The sequence below is a fragment of the Acipenser ruthenus genome, unplaced genomic scaffold (genome assembly GCF_902713425.1).
Source record: "Acipenser ruthenus unplaced genomic scaffold, fAciRut3.2 maternal haplotype, whole genome shotgun sequence".
In the NCBI taxonomy this organism is placed as follows: Eukaryota; Metazoa; Chordata; class Actinopteri; order Acipenseriformes; family Acipenseridae; genus Acipenser; species Acipenser ruthenus.
This window is the reverse complement of record NW_026708442.1, coordinates 27,501-44,853: the sequence shown is the minus strand read 5'-3', so window position 1 is coordinate 44,853 and position 17,353 is coordinate 27,501. Positions and strand designations below refer to the sequence as shown.

Genomic DNA, 17,353 nt, shown 5'->3' with positions numbered 1-17,353 from the left:
GAGCCAGCTAATTCAATACAGTCTAGTATAGAGAACTCAGTACTGTACTGGGGATCTGAGAGCCAGCTAATTCAATACAGTCTAGTGTAGAGAACTCAGTGCTGTACTGGGGATCTGAGAGCAGCTAATTCAATACAGTCTAGTGTAGAGAACTCAGTGCTGTACTGGGGATCTGAGAGCCAGCTAATTCAATACAGTCTAGTGTAGAGAACTCAGTGCTGTACTGGGGATCTGAGAGCCAGCTAATTCAATACAGTCTAGTATAGAGAACTCAGTGCTGTACTGGGGATCTGAGAGCAGCTAATTCAATACAGTCTAGTATAGAGAACTCAGTGCTGTACTGGAGATCTGAGAGCCAGCTAATTCAATACAGTCTAGTATAGAGAACTCAGTGCTGGGGATCTGAGAGCAGCTAATTCAATACAGTCTAGTATAGAGAACTCAGTGCTGTACTGGGGATCTGAGAGCAGCTAATTCAATACAGTCTAGTATAGAGAACTCTATTAAGGGGTATATTATATATAAATCTACATTGTGTATATACTGTACATGTATCTATAATATACCCCTAATTTATAATGTCATTTCAAAAAATGTATTCATATTGAAATGTAAAAAAACAAACAAAAAAATGTATATGATTTCTTTATATAGTGTAACACAGAATTACCGGCATGTATGATTGCATTCTGTAAACTGCAGCTAGTGCTTATACTGGGGGAATCGCTATTTACCAAATTACCGAACACATAAATATCAAATGAATGCTAAACGGATTCCGCGCTTTTGCCCGGTGCAGCCAGATGTCGTCGCGAAACAATTTTGAGTCTTTTCGCTGCCCGTCTCGGACAATTTCTCAAGGCCTCCAATTGGAATTCAACTCCTGAATCTAGGGATCGTCAACAAATTATACAATAACTTATATATACTTAAAAAAAATATAGACACCTGGCTGTAGACCTCCATATAACTGATCTTTTGCATTTAACTTTGGGTTTACTTCAGAGAGAGTGGCTTGGTTGAGAATGTTATGTATATAGTATTTGTATTCCTGGAGAGCAGTGTGTGGAGTAACCAGATTTAGAGCTCAAACTTTTACAAGGATCAAGAGAGGAGGAGACGTAATTTGTAGACGGTGCCTAAGCGAATCCATGCGCAACTTCTTTTGAAAACTCCTGTTGCAATTCAGAGCGACTCAAAATATTACATAACCATGGCAAACCGCGTTGTGAACTCTGTACTCGGTCAAGGTAAGTTACAGTGTATTATAATTTAAATATTCTTTGTCTTAAATTGAAGCATGTGTATTTTTGGTTGACAATTGTCAGCTACATAACCTTTCCCCCAATTCCGCCGCTCCAAAATGTAGTCCAGAGTTCAGACTGTGTGCGGCTTGATGATACAGAGATTCAAAATAAAAGACATTTTGCGTTCGTCTAGTTAAACATTTGAACCGGGATGTCAGCGCCAGTACAGCACTGTAATTAAAATAGATACACCGCGGAGTGACTGCAATGTTTAATAATATTAAATGCATGTTGTTTTTCTTAATCAATTGATCCGTAAAGTCACGTCCCTTTCTCTTATGCTAAGAGTTGTCCCCGGCCCGAGTTTTATCTATTGTTTTAACTGTGTTGCCAAAACACATTTCCTGAGAAGTCCTGGAAATATTTTATTGTATTCAAATCATACCGTAAGCTTTAAATGCCCCCCTCCCTCCCCCTCTGAGAAGCAGGAATGCCATGTCAGTGTTTTACTGAATAATTGAAATATATCTAACCTTGCAAATTCAAGATATTCCTTTCAAAATGTTAACATTAGTAAACGTTTTGTTATCTATCGACGTAAAGCACACACGACACATTGCAATAAACGAGTTGGACATTATCCAAAAAAAATAACAACACATCGTTGTGTTCCGAGTCTGAACAGCGAGTTTTATTTTTAAGCAGTGCGTCTGAACTGATAAACATGTAAAAACACTTCACCCGGTCTCGATTCTTATGATAGCAAGCAGTTATGCTACTGTCTGAAACTCCCTGTAAAACTTCTGTCTGCTTAAGAAAAACGTGGTCTGGTTTTGCTTCATGGGTTATTAATCGTAGGGGAACAAGTACATACAAAAACACATTAACGTGTATATCTAAATAGTTTAGATATTCATTATTCAAATGGGGGGGGGGGGGGGGGGGGGCTTATCATAGGACTTGACCCAGGCCCTAAAATTCCTGTCTGCGCCCTTCACAGCAGTACACAGTTTAGACTAAACGACCCTGGGCTTTGAGAATTAGGCGAAAGGTCTCTGTGCCCTGGATACTCCCTGTCGTTGTTTTTACACACAAACGTCTTTGGAGGTGAAGCTGGCGCTATTATCACGTGACACGTAGCAGTCGAGGCTCCCCAGCGTTTCCCTTACACGATTTCCTCAGCTTGGTGTTTAGTGACCCCTTCATCAGTACCTTCTACGGTACCTGTGCTTGCAATGTAAGAGCTGTTAATCATTATTTAGGATCGATTTGGCATTCTCTTTTGACATTTCTTTCCTTCCCTCTCTCTCCCCCGTCTTTCCGTCTGTCTTCATCTCCCTCTCCCGCTTTCACAACCTTCCCTTCTCCCACCTCCCCTCTACCATTTCCTCCGCTCTCCTTTCTCCCTCCCTCCATCTCTCCCTGCCTCCTACTTCCACCCTTTCCCTATACCTCCTCCAATCCCCCTTCCTGCCCCCCATCTTTTTTGTAATCTTCCCCCCCTCTTCCCCTATCTCCCTGTCCTTTCCTCCAACCCCTCCTCCTTTCCTTCTCTCTCCTCATCTCTTCCAGGCACTAGGATGTGGTCTCCAGTCTCCAGAGCCGTGCGGGCGATGTCATCAGGGGCGGGGTCTGGGGCTAGCCCCTCCCACACCTATGAGACGCTGCGAGTGAGCCAACCACGAGAGAGCGTCATCCACGTGGAGCTCCACCGGCCCGAGAAACGAAACGCCATGAACCAAGCGTTCTGGAGGTGAGAGGGGGAGAGGGAGAGAGATACACTCTCACACACACTGATACACACAGATACAGAGATACACACACTGAGAAACACAACACCATGAACAGAGCGCTCTGGAGGTGAGAGGGGGAGAGGGAGAGAGATACACTCTCACACACACTGATACACACAGATACAGAGATACACACACTGAGAAACACAACACCATGAACAGAGCGTTCTGGAGGTGAGAGGGGGAGAGGGAGAGAGATACACTCTCACACACACTGATACACACAGATACAGAGATACACACACTGAGAAACACAACACCATGAACAGAGCGTTCTGGAGGTGAGAGGGGGAGAGGGAGACACACACACACACACTGATACACACAGATACAGAGATACACACACTGAGAAACACAACACCATGAACAGAGCGTTCTGGAGGTGAGAGGGGGAGAGGGAGACACACACACACACACACACTGATACACACAGATACAGAGATACACACACTGAGAAACACAACACCATGAACAGAGCGTTCTGGAGGTGAGAGGGGGAGAGGGAGAGAGATACACTCTCACACACACTGATACACACAGATACAGAGATACACACACTGAGAAACACAACACCATGAACAGAGCGTTCTGGAGGTGAGAGGGGGAGAGGGAGAGAGATACACTCTCACACACACTGATACACACAGATACAGAGATACACACACTGAGAAACACAACACCATGAACAGAGCGTTCTGGAGGTGAGAGGGGGAGAGGGAGAGAGATACACTCTCACACACACTGATACACACAGATACAGAGATACACACACTGAGAAACACAACACCATGAACAGAGCGTTCTGGAGGTGAGAGGGGGAGAGGGAGAGAGACACACTCTCACACACACTGATACACACACACAGTGAACACACATTCATACACTGAGAATCCTACTGGGTGTGTTTCAGGGAGGTGGTCGTGTGTGTTGATTGTGTATTGATTGTGTGTTTCAGGGAGATGGTCGTGTGTGTGTTGATTATATGTTGATTGTGTGTTACAGGGAGATGGTCGTGTGTATTGATTGTGTATTGATTATATATTGATTGTGTGTTTCAGGGAGATGGTCGTGTGTATTGATTGTGTATTGATTATATATTGATTGTGTGTTTCAGGGAGATGGTCGTGTGTATTGATTGTGTATTGATTATATATTGATTGTGTGTTACAGGGAGATGGTCGTGTGTGTGTTGATTATATATTGATTGTGTGTTACAGGGAGATGGTCGTGTGTATTAATTGTATATTGATTATATATTGATTGTGTGTTTCAGGGAGATGGTCGTGTGTATTGATTGTGTATTGATTATATATTGATTGTGTGTTACAGGGAGATGGTCGTGTGTGTGTTGATTATATATTGATTGTGTGTTACAGGGAGATGGTCGTGTGTATTAATTGTATATTGATTATATATTGATTGTGTGTTTCAGGGAGATGGTCATGTGTGTATTGATTGTGTATTGATTATATATTGATTGTGTGTTTCAGGGAGATGGTCATGTGTGTATTGATTATATATTGATTGTGTGTTTCAGGGAGATGGTCGTGTGTGTGTTGATTATATGTTGATTGTGTGTTTCAGGGAGATGGTTGTGTGTGTGTTGATTAATATATTGATTGTGTGTTACAGGGAGATGGTCGTGTGTATTGATTGTGTATTGATTATATATTGATTGTGTGTTTCAGGGAGATGGTCATGTGTGTATTGATTGTGTATTGATTATATATTGATTGTGTGTTTCAGGGAGATGGTCGTGTGTGTGTTGATTATATATTGATTGTGTGTTACAGGGAGATGGTCGTGTGTGTGTTGATTATATATTGATTGTGTGTTACAGGGAGATGGTCGTGTGTATTAATTGTATATTGATTATATATTGATTGTGTGTTTCAGGGAGATGGTCATGTGTGTATTGATTGTGTATTGATTATATATTGATTGTGTGTTTCAGGGAGATGGTCGTGTGTGTGTTGATTATATGTTGATTGTGTGTTTCAGGGAGATGGTCGTGTGTATTGATTGTGTATTGATTATATATTGATTGTGTGTTTCAGGGAGATGGTCGTGTGCTTCGACAGGATCGCTGAGGATTCAGATTGCAGAGCTGTGGTTGTTTCTGGAGCCGGGAAGATATTCACTGCGGGTAAGAACCTGTATACCCAGCATCACGCACTCCCACACTCACTCCCTCACTCACTCACCCTCACACACTCCCTCACCCTCCCTCCCTCCCTCCCTCGCTCTCCCTCCCTCCCTCCCTCCCTCCCTCGCTCTCCCTCCCTCCCTCCCTCCCTCCCTCCCTCAGTCACTCACTGTCCCCCTGCCCCCCCCCGTCCCGCTGCAGGTATTGATCTGATGGACATGGCTGGGGACGTGCTGCAGCCCGAGGGGGACGATGCTGCGCGCAGGGCCTGGAACCTACAGCGCAAGATCAGAGAGTACCAGGACACCTTCAGCGTCATCGAGAGGGTGAGAGAGGAGAGGGGAGAGGAGGGGGAGAGAGTACCAGGACACTTTCAGCGTCATCGAGAGGGTGAGAGGGGAGAGGGGAGGGAAGAGGAGAGGAGGGGAGGGGAGAGGAGGGGGAGAGAGTACCAGGACACCTTCAGCATCATCGAGAGGGTGAGAGAGAGGAGAGGAGGGGGAGAGAGTACCAGGACACCTTCAGCATCATCGAGAGGGTGAGAGGGGAGAGGGGAGGGGAGAGGAGGGGGAGAGAGTACCAGGACACCTTCAGCATCATCGAGAGGGTGAGAGAGAGGAGAGGAGGGGGAGAGAGTACCAGGACACCTTCAGCATCATCGAGAGGGTGAGAGAGAGGAGAGGAGGGGGAGAGAGTACCAGGACACCTTCAGCATCACCGAGAGGGTGAGAGGGGAGAGGGGAGGGGAGAGGAGGGGGAGAGAGTACCAGGACACCTTCAGCATCATCGAGAGGGTGAGAGAGAGGAGAGGAGGGGGAGAGAGTACCAGGACACCTTCAGCATCATCGAGAGGGTGAGAGAGGGGGAGAGGAGAGGGAGGAGAGGGGGGAGAGTGGGGAGAGAGTACCAGGACACCTTCAGCGTCATCGAGAGGGTGAGAGAGGGGGAGAGGAGAGGGAGGAGAGGGGGGAGAGAGTACCAGGACACCTTCAGCGTCATCGAGAGGGTGAGAGAGGAGGGTGAGAGAGGAGAGGAGAGGAGAGAGTACCAGGACACCTTCAGCATCATCGAGAGGGTGAGAGAGGGGGAGAGGAGAGGGAGGAGAGGGGGGAGAGTGGGGAGAGAGTACCAGGACACCTTCAGCGTCATCGAGAGGGTGAGAGAGGGGGAGAGGAGAGGGAGGAGAGGGGGGAGAGAGTACCAGGACACCTTCAGCATCATCGAGAGGGGGAGAGAGAGGAGGGGACACTTTCAGATCAACAATGATGACAAAAATATCATGCACCTTCTCGTATAACTACTGTTATAAAAACTCCTGGTATCAACTGACTAGAACCACCCTGTACCCCTTTGAAGAGATCAGTCTTTCAAGAATTCTCCCTCTCCCTCCTTCTCTCTCACCCTCTCTCGTTCTCTCTCTCCTCCTCTCTCTCTCTCTCTCTCTCTACAGTGTTCCAAGCCTGTGCTGGTTGCTGTGCATGGTGCCTGCGTTGGGGGAGGTAAGAGAAATCGACATGCACACACACACACACACACACACACACACAGAACACAAGGGTTACCGAGCCCCGCTGCCGGTGCAGAATCACTGGAGTCCTTTAAGACCCAACTTGACAAAGTTCTGAGATCAATCAGCTGCTCAGAACCGCATGCGCGCTGACGGGCTGAACGGACTCCTCTGGTTGCTCATGTTTTCTCTGGTCGTGGTGCGGGGGTGGATCTGGTTGCTCATGTTTTCTCTGGTCGTGTTGCGGGGGGGGGATCTGGTTGCTCATGTTTTCTCTGGTCGTGTTGCGGGGGGGATCTGGTTGCTCATGTTTTCTCTGGTCGTGTTGCGGGGGGGATCTGGTTGCTCATGTTTTCTCTGGTCGTGTTGCGGGGGGGGATCTGGTTGCTCATGTTTTCTCTGGGCGTGTTGCGGGGGGGATCTGGTTGCTCATGTTTTCTCTGGTCGTGTTGCGGGGGGGGGATCTGGTTGCTCATGTTTTCTCTGGTCGTGTTGCGGGGGGGATCTGGTTGCTCATGTTTTCTCTGGTCGTGTTGCGGGGGGGGATCTGGTTGCTCATGTTTTCTCTGGTCGTGTTGCGGGGGGGGGATCTGGTCGCTCATGTTTTCTCTGGTCGTGTTGCGGGGGGGGATCTGGTTGCTCATGTTTTCTCTGGTCGTGTTGCGGGGGGGGGATCTGGTTGCTCATGTTTTCTCTGGTCGTGTTGCGGGGGGGGATCTGGTTGCTCATGTTTTCTCTGGTCGTGTTGCGGGGGGGGATCTGGTTGCTCATGTTTTCTCTGGTCGTGTTGCGGGGGGGATCTGGGTGCTCATGTTTTCTCTGGTCGTGTTGCGGGGGGGTGGATCTGGTTGCTCATGTTTTCTCTGGTCGTGTTGCGGGGGGGGATCTGGGTGCTCATGTTTTCTCTGGTCGTGTTGCGGGGGGTGGATCTGGTTGCTCATGTTTTCTCTGGTCGTGTTGCGGGGGGGGGGGGGATCTGGTTGCTCATGTTTTCTCTGGTCGTGTTGCGGGGGGTGGATCTGGTTGCTCATGTTTTCTCTGGTCGTGTTGCGGGGGGGGATCTGGTTGCTCATGTTATCTCTGGTCGTGTTGCGGGGGGGGATCTGGTTGCTCATGTTTTCTCTGGTCGTGTTGCGGGGGGGGGATCTGGTTGCTCATGTTTTCTCTGGTCGTGTTGCGGGGGGTGGATCTGGTTGCTCATGTTTTCTCTGGTCGTGTTGCAGGGGGGATCTGGTTGCTCATGTTTTCTCTGGTCGTGTTGCGGGGGGGGGATCTGGGTGCTCATGTTTTCTCTGGTCGTGTTGCGGGGGGGGATCTGGTTGCTCATGTTTTCTCTGGTCGTGTTGCGGGGGGGGGATCTGGTTGCTCATGTTTTCTCTGGTCGTGTTGCAGGGGTGGATCTGGGTGCTCATGTTTTCTCTGGTCGTGTTGCGGGGGGGATCTGGTTGCTCATGTTTTCTCTGGTCGTGTTGCGGGGGGGGGATCTGGTTGCTCATGTTTTCTCTGGTCGTGTTGCAGGGGGGGATCTGGGTGCTCATGTTTTCTCTGGTCGTGTTGCAGGGGGGATCTGGTTGCTCATGTTTTCTCTGGTCGTGTTGCGGGGGGGTGGATCTGGTTGCTCATGTTTTCTCTGGTCGTGTTGCGGGGGTGGATCTGGTTGCTCATGTTTTCTCTGGTCGTGTTGCGGGGGGGGGATCTGGTTGCTCATGTTTTCTCTGGTCGTGTTGCGGGGGGGGGTCTGGTTGCTCATGTTTTGTCTGGTCGTGTTGCGGGGGGGGGGATCTGGTTGCTCATGTTTTCTCTGGTCGTGTTGCGGGGGGGGATCTGGTTGCTCATGTTTTCTCTGGTCGTGTTCCGGGGGGGGGATCTGGTTGCTCATGTTTTCTCTGGTCGTGTTGCGGGGGGGGGGATCTGGTTGCTCATGTTTTCTCTGGTCGTGTTGCGGGGGGGGATCTGGTTGCTCATGTTTTCTCTGGTCGTGTTCCGGGGGGGGGATCTGGTTGCTCATGTTTTCTCTGGTCGTGGTGCGGGGGGGGATCTGGTTGCTCATGTTTTCTCTGGTCGTGGTGCGGGGGGGGATCTGGTTGCTCATGTTTTCTCTGGTCGTGGTGCGGGGGGGGGTGGATCTGGTTGCTCATGTTTTCTCTGGTCGTGTTGCGGGGTGGGATCTGGTTGCTCATGTTTTCTCTGGTCGTGGTGCGGGGGGGGGTGGATCTGGTTGCTCATGTTTTCTCTGGTCGTGGTGCGGGGGGGGGATCTGGTTGCTCATGTTTTCTCTGGTCGTGTTGCGGGGGGGATCTGGTTGCTCATGTTTTCTCTGGTCGTGTTGCGGGGGTGGATCTGGTTGCTCATGTTTTCTCTGGTCGTGTTGCGGGGGTGGATCTGGTTGCTCATGTTTTCTCTGGTCGTGTTGCGGGGGGGGATCTGGTTGCTCATGTTTTCTCTGGTCGTGTTGCGGGGGGGGATCTGGTTGCTCATGTTTTCTCTGGTCGTGGTGCGGGGGGGGATCTGGTTGCTCATGTTTTCTCTGGTCGTGTTGCGGGGGGGGATCTGGTTGCTCATGTTTTCTCTGGTCGTGTTGCGGGGGGGGGATCTGGTTGCTCATGTTTTCTCTGGTCGTGTTGCGGGGGGGGTGGATCTGGTTGCTCATGTTTTCTCTGGTCGTGTTGCGGGGGGGGATCTGGTTGCTCATGTTTTCTCTGGTCGTGGTGCGGGGGGGGATCTGGTTGCTCATGTTTTCTCTGGTCGTGTTGCGGGGGGGGATCTGGTTGCTCATGTTTTCTCTGGTCGTGTTGCGGGGGGGGGATCTGGTTGCTCATGTTTTCTCTGGTCGTGTTGCGGGGGGGGGATCTGGTTGCTCATGTTTTCTCTGGTCGTGTTGCAGGGGTGGATCTCATCTCTGCTTGTGATATCAGATTCTGCTCACAGGATGCCTGGTTCCAGATCAAGGTAGGCCTCCCAGGTTTCTTGGCTCAGGTAGATAGCAGGCTTGGACTGTAGCTGTGTCCCTGACATCACTTCCTCTCCCTCTCCTACAGGAAGTGGATATCGGGCTGGCAGCGGATGTGGGAACGCTGCAGCGCCTCCCCAAAGTCATCGGGAGCCGCAGGTGAGAAGCTTTCCTGAGCAGGAAAACCGGGAAAAATACATACACACTGAGAAACACATAGACTCACACTCACACACACCGAGACAGACTCGCACACACAACTGAGACAGACTCGCACACAACTGAGACAGACTCGCACACACAACTGAGACAGACTCACACTGAGACACAGACACACTGAGACACACACACACACACAGACAGACACATATACACACTGAGATACACGCACTGACACATGCAAGAAAGAGGACAGAAGCAGACTGACAGATAATTTACTTTACATTCAAAGGTAATGTCAGCTGTAGGGAAGCATTATTATTATTATTATTATTATTATTATTATTATTATTATTATTATTATTATTTGCCTCAGTATATTTGAGCGTATTTTGAGTGTAGAAACTGTGTTTAGGTGGGTAGACTGTGTTACTGAAATAAACTTTAGTACAAATGTACTGAGCATCAAAAGAAACTCAGCACTTATATCTGGATAAAATTCACTAGATGTGATCGAAAAACGAGACTGTGTTTCAGAGCAGGTGCAGTGACTTTTTATCGTCCTGATTAACCATTGACATCACGAAGACGCTGCAGAATGATCTGTGGATCTCGGGCAGGTGTTGTGACTCTTGGTCTCCCGGTTGGTGGCTCTGTCATTGACAGAGTGTGTCTGGTCATACCGTCTCGCCAGGTTTGAAATCGCCGGCTGTGAGCTCCCAAGACGGCGAGCCACAGCACGCTGCCCTAGTCCAGCCTCCAACATGCCGATCTCACGAAGGCGCTGCTCTCTCGACAGACGTGGCATGTTGTTTTTTTCTGTGATTTTCTTTATTGCTTTTATTCAAGCTTGCAATTTAGCAGCTGAAATCACTGCATATCCAGCGTCAGATCAACTCTGTCTCTAATTAGGTGATTAAGTGCTTCAGTCATCGTCACTCAAGCGTGTCATGGTCAAGGATGACCGATCAAGCGATTAAAAAGAAACCAAAAACATTTTGTCAATGTCCATTTATATTCCTTATTATAACAGTGATAGGTTTCCTTTGATGCTCGGTGTATTTGACAGCCATTCCTAGTACAGGTGTGTTTTATAGATATGGATGACAAACTGTACAGCTGTGTTACAGTTCCATATTGTAAGTGAAGATCACGCGCAGGTATTGTATTGAGTAATGTTTAAAGTCCTGGTGCCTCTGTCCCGTGTCCCTGTGTGTGTCTCCGTCTCAGCCTGGTGAGTGAGCTGGCCTACACCGCAAGGAAACTGATGTCTGATGAAGCCAAGAGCTGCGGACTAGTCAGGTGACCTGTCTGTCTGTGTCTCTGTCTGTCTGTCTGTGTCTCTGTCACTCTCTGTCTGTCTCTCTGTCTGTCTGTCAGTCTGTCTGTCTTTCTCTCTCTGTCTGTCTTTCTCTCTCTGTCTGTCTGTCTCTCTCGGTCTCTCTGTCTGTCTGTGTCTCTGTCTGTCTGTCTGTGTCTCTGTCACTCTCTGTCTGTCTCTGTCTGTCTGTCTGTCAGTATGTCTGTCTTTCTCTCTCTGTCTGCCTGTCTCTCTCGGTCTCTCTGTCTGTCTGTGTCTCTGTCACTCTGTCTCACGCGCTCCCTGATTAGGACTGTTAAGAAGGACGTGTTGTGTTGTGTGTGTTCTATTCTACCAGTTCTGTGTTATATTGTGACAGTGCTGTGCTGTGTCATGACAGTTCTGTGTTATATTGTGACAGTGCTGTGCTGTGTCATGACAGTTCTGTGTTATATTGTGACAGTGCTGTGCTGTGTCATGGCAGTTCAGTGTTATATTGTGACAGTGCTGTGTCATGATTCACAGCCGCGTGTTCCCCGATAAGGACTCCATGATGGAGGGGGTGCTGGACATGGCCTCTGAGATCAGCAGCAAGAGTCCCGTCGCCGTGCAGGGAACCAAAATCAACCTGCTGTACTCCAGAGACCACTCCGTGAGAGAGGGGCTGGAGTACATCGTGAGTGCAAAGACACACACACACACACTGAGACGCACACACACACAGACACAGACACTGAGACACGCGCACACACACTGAGACGCACACACACACACACACACACACACACTCCGTGAGAGAGGGGCTGGAGTACATCGTGAGTGCAAAGACACACACACACACACACTGAGACGCACACACACACAGACACAGACACTGAGACACGCGCACACACACTGAGACGCACACACACACACACACACACACACTCCGTGAGAGAGGGGCTGGAGTACATCGTGAGTGCAGAGACACACACACACACACACACACACACACACACACACACACTGCAGTACTCACACACGAACACACACACACACACTGCGATACAGCTCCCGAGACACACACACACACACTGCAGTACTCACACACGAACACACACACACACTGACACTGAGACACACACACACTGCGATACAGCTCCCGAGACACACGCACACACACACTGCGATACTCACTGTGTTTTGATTTTTGTTTTTATCAGGCCACCTGGAACATGAGCATGCTGCAGACCGAGGATATCATGAAATCAGCTCAGGCAGCGCTGGAGAAGAAGAGCCCCAAGGAGGTGCTGTACTCCAAACTGTGAGAGAGAGAGAGAGAGACCGCTCCAAATGCACACAGAGAGGAGGACTGTACTGAGCTCACCTGAGCTTACCTGAGCTTAGGGGATTGTACCTGAGCTCACCTGAGTTTAGCTGAGCTTAGGGGATTGTACCTGAGCTCACCTGACCTTAGCTGAGTTTAGGGGATTGTACCTGAGCTCACCTGACCTTAGCTGAGCTTAGGGGATTGTACCTGAGCTCACCTGACCTTAGCTGATTTGTATCTGAGCTCACCTGATCTTAGTTGATTGTAACTGGGCTCACCTGAGCTTACCTGGGCTCACGGCTCACCTGAGCTTACCTGGGCTCACCTGGCTTCACCTGGCTTCTCTGACACACAGGTGAGCAGCAGGGAGCCGCTGGTTTCTAAAGGACACACCCTTCAATTGGGGCTGTGTTCAGCTTTTCATGCGACAGCAGTGAGACACTCGCCGCCTTTTACCTGCCGCAGGTGAGCCGTCAAACCAGGTGAAGTAAACACCTGCTAATAATATCCTGCCCTGTGAGATTTGAATTTACCGCTGGATCTACTGCTGTACCCATGTGTTCTGATTTAATAAAACATTCATTTGGACCCGTTTCTGTTGTGTCTGTAAGGTTTTGTTAAAAACCCACACCCTGACACCCCCACACTGTAGAGTCACCCTACCTGTGCAGCAGGTATTAGGGACCCCCACACCCTGACACCCCCACACTGTAGAGTCACCCTCACTGTGCAGCAGGTATTAGGGACCCCACACCCTGACACCCCCACACTGTAGAGTCACCCCCCTGTGCAGCAGGTATTGGGGACCCCCACACCCTGACACCCCCACACTGTAGAGTCACCCTCCCTGTGCAGCAGGTATTAGGGACCCCCACACCCTGACACCCCCACACTGTAGAGTCACCCTCCCTGTGCAGCAGGTATTAGGGACCCCCACACCCTGACCCCCCCACACTGTAGAGTCACCCTCCCTGTGCAGCAGGTATTAGGGACCCCACACCCTGACACCCCCACACTGTAGAGTCACCCTCACTGTGCAGCAGGTATTAGGGACCCCCACACCCTGACACCCCCTCACTGTAGAGTCACCCCCCTGTGCAGCAGGTATTGGGGACCCCCACACCCTGACACTCCCACACTGTAGAGTCACCCTCACTGTGCAGCAGGTATTGGGGACCCCCACACCCTGACACCCCCACACTGTAGAGTCACCCTCACTGTGCAGCAGGTATTGGGGACCCCCACACCCTGACACCCCCACACTGTAGAGTCACCCTCCCTGTGCTGCAGGTATTAGGGACCCCACACCCTGACACCCCCACACTGTAGAGTCACCCTCCCTGTGCAGCAGGTATTAGGGACCCCCACACCCTGACACCCCCACACTGTAGAGTCACCCTCCCTGTGCAGCAGGTATTAGGGACCCCCACACCCTGACACCCCCACACTGTAGAGTCACCCTCCCTGTGCAGCAGGTATTAGGGACCCCCACACCCTGACACCCCCACACTGTAGAGTCACCCTCCCTGTGCAGCAGGTATTAGGGACCCCCACACCCTGACACCCCCACACTGTAGAGTCACCCTCCCTGTGCAGCAGGTATTAGGGACCCCCACACCCTGACCCCCCCACACTGTAGAGTCACCCTCCCTGTGCAGCAGGTATTAGGGACCCCCACACCCTGACCCCTCCACACTGTAGAGTCACCCTCACTGTGCAGCAGGTATTAGGGACCCCCACACCCTGACACCCCCTCACTGTAGAGTCACCCCCCTGTGCAGCAGGTATTAGGGACCCCCACACCCTGACCCCTCCACACTGTAGAGTCACCCTCACTGTGCAGCAGGTATTAGGGACCCCCACACCCTGACCCCCCCACACTGTAGAGTCACCCTCCCTGTGTAGCAGGTATTGGGGACCCCCACACCCTGACACCCCCACACTGTAGAGTCACCCTCCCCTACACATTGTGGGATTTAATGTGCAATAGAAAGAGACATACTAACAGAAACTCCATACAGTCCTAGTTTGTTCCAGTCCTAGTTCCACGCCATACAAAAAAAGTAGCTTACTGTCTGTAAATATATTTATTTCCAGACCTTCACATGTACAGTTTTTTTTAAGATAAAGTTCATTCTGACTCGACACGTTCAATCGAGCTGGAAGGATGAGTCTGAAACAGCCCAGACGCCTGAAAAAACATTCTGGCTGTTTATGGGAAAAAAAGAAAGGTTCTGAGCCATTTTAATTAATGTGTTAATTGTGTATGTTTGAGAAGATTCAACTGAAGTACAAACGATTTTGAATAGCATTTGGAATTTGCAAACGGTAGAAAAGAAGTAAAATGGATACATGACGTTTCTAAGAAAGGTATAAAGACTCAGCGTGTATTACATTTCAGAACTGAAGACTGCTTTCACAAGCGTGTTGCTTTTGACCACATCAGAGACGAACTGGCGTCTAGCAGTTCTATGTGGTCGCCACTGGATGGCAGCATTGCTAAGGCAGGCAGGTGGTAGCAATCAACTGTAAACAGTAGGGCATGGCCACAGTATTAAGGCAATGTAAATACTGTGCCACCGCTCTCATGCAAAGAAACAGCAGGGTTTCTGCAGCTACTGACTCACTCCCAGCCTCTTGCCTGTCTCCCTGTCTCCTAACGTCCTAATGTCCTCTGCTCCGGACCCCTGTGCTGAGTTAGAAACAGACAGCGAGACTGTTTTTTTTTTTGTTTAAAAACCAAGCTGTCCTCTGTTTTCTGGGCTAAGCAGGATCGGTTCCCCAAGTCTATTCTCCTGACTAATATTATTGTGGCTGTTCTTCGCTGGAGTTTCTCCCAAGACTGCACTGTCTGTGAATATAGGCTGTGGTCTCATCTGTGCAATGCTTTTCCGCAGCAGTGTGGAGTAGCGGTTAGGGCTCTTCACCAGAGGGTTGTGGGTTCAATCCCAGGTGGGGGACACTGCTGCAGTACCCTTGAGTAAGGTACTTTACCTAGATTGCTCTAGTAAAAACCCAACTGTATAAATGGGGAATTGTATGTAAAAAATAATGTGATATCTTGTAAGAATTGTAAGTCGCCCTGGATAAGGGCGTCTGCTAAGAAATAAATAATAATGATTTGCGACGGATTGGTTCTTGTAATGCATATATTTGCATATTTCCCAATTAGCATTAGAAGAGCCAATCAAACTGCGTGAAAGCACATAGCTCATTTGCATACAATCTCCAGACTTAGCAGGCCAGTTAAATATTTAGATAAAAGTTAAATCTTGTAACTAGATTTATAAATTGTATCTGAATGTACACACACACACACACATTTTGACTTGTTTTCAACTCTTAAACAGTTGCAGATTTCAAGTAGCTGTGATATTTTATAAGTAACTTGACCTCTGCGTCTTTTTAGGAGACGAGAACAATTACAAAGGGCTAATTAAGCAAATTATCAGTTCGATTTGGGATCCAGTTAAGTAATTGAGAGCTCAGTTGGAATGAAACGCAGGAGACACGGGCCACGCACGCACGCACGCACGCACGCACGGGAATGGGGTGTAACATTAAACCAAACAAAAAAGAAAGAACCAATAGGATGACGGAGGGGTGTGGCTACACTGTGGCTCAAAACACTCGGGGCGAGTCACGGGATCATCGCAAGACCACAGCTCTGCACTTGACTGTGTCTGGAAGAGCGTGCTTTTTAATTGTTTTATGCAATATATTCGAGCTTTTAAATTTAAATTTATTTTTTTATATATAATAAGTCATTTATATACGTTGACATTAACATCAAATAAATAACTACATAACTAAAGGGTCCTGCTGTGGCCGTTCTGTCTGCGTTGAAGAGTCATGAAGCCCGCGCTGCTCCGCTGCTGCTTCGCTTTATTCGCTCTCAGCGGATTTCTCAGTTTGGCAAGAAGTGGTACGTATTCTGTTTTAATAATGCATTTCATTTTTTTAAAAAGCTTCCAATAATCTTGTTTTTTGTCGCTACCTTGTCTTGTGCAATACAGCTCGCAGCCTCTTAGAAACTGAAACTTCTGAAACCGGAACAACACTGACGCCTTTGCTCGCCGACGATTGTGTGCTTTTCGCATAGTTTACCTTACGCTTTTAAATATGCTTTACCACACCTGTCTGCTTTTACAATGCTTCCCTATGCTTTACCAGACCTCTCTGTGCTTTACAATGCTTGCATGTGCTTTACCACACCTCTCTGTGCTTTACAATGCTTCCCTATGCTTTACCAGACCTCTCTGTGCTTTACAATGCTTCCCTATGCTTTACCAGACCTCTCTGTGCTTTACAATGCTTGCCTATGCTTTACCAGACCTCTCTGTGCTTTACAATGCTTGCCTATGCTTTACCATACCACTCTGTGCTTTACAATGCTTCCCTATGCTTACAATGCTTCCCTATGCTTTACCATACCTCTCTGTCCTTTACAATGCTTCCTATGCTTTACCAGACCTCTCTGTGCTTTACAATGCTTCCCTATGCTTTACCAGACCTCTCTGTGCTTTACAATGCTTCCCTATGCTTTACCAGACCTCTCTGTGCTTTACAATGCTTCCCTATGCTTTACCAGACCTCTCTGTGCTTTACAATGCTTCCCTATGCTTTACCAGACCTCTCTGTGCTTTACAATGCTTCCCTATGCTTTACCAGACCTCTCTGTGCTTTATAATGCTTGCCTATGCTTTACCAGACCTCTCTGTGCTTTACAATGCTTGCCTATGCTTTACCAGACCTCTCTGTGCTTTACAATGCTTGCCTATGCTTTACCAGACCTCTCTGTGCTTTACAATGCTTCCCTATGCTTTACAATGCTTCCCTATGCTTTACCACACCTCTCTGTGCTTTACAATGCTTCCCTATGCTTTACCACACCTCTCTGTGCTTTACAATGCTTCCCTATGCTTTACCAGTCCTCTCTGTG

At 48.9% G+C, this 17,353-nt stretch overlaps 2 protein-coding genes across 2 annotated transcripts in view; both read left to right on the top strand.

Annotated features, from left to right (window-relative positions):
- The first annotated feature begins 979 nt into the window (after nt 1–979).
- Nucleotides 980–13,005, top strand: ech1 (enoyl CoA hydratase 1, peroxisomal). The gene is made up of 10 exons (XM_034911300.2): nt 980–1,250; nt 2,820–3,000; nt 5,098–5,186; nt 5,388–5,512; nt 6,637–6,685; nt 9,578–9,642; nt 9,732–9,802; nt 11,033–11,104; nt 11,628–11,778; nt 12,305–13,005. The coding sequence occupies exons 1-10, from the start codon at nt 1,214–1,216 to the stop codon at nt 12,407–12,409; spliced, it is 945 nt and encodes a 314-aa protein (XP_034767191.1). The 5' UTR covers nt 980–1,213; the 3' UTR covers nt 12,410–13,005.
- Nucleotides 13,006–16,014: 3,009 nt separating this feature from the next.
- The window catches only part of LOC131733174 (thymus-specific serine protease), a 9,798-nt gene continuing 8,459 nt past the window's right edge, over nt 16,015–17,353 (top strand). Inside the window, exon 1 of the mRNA XM_059021126.1 lies at nt 16,015–16,336. Within this exon, the coding sequence (XP_058877109.1) occupies nt 16,264–16,336 (73 nt within the window). The 5' untranslated portion in view covers nt 16,015–16,263. The remainder of the gene's footprint in view (nt 16,337–17,353) is intronic.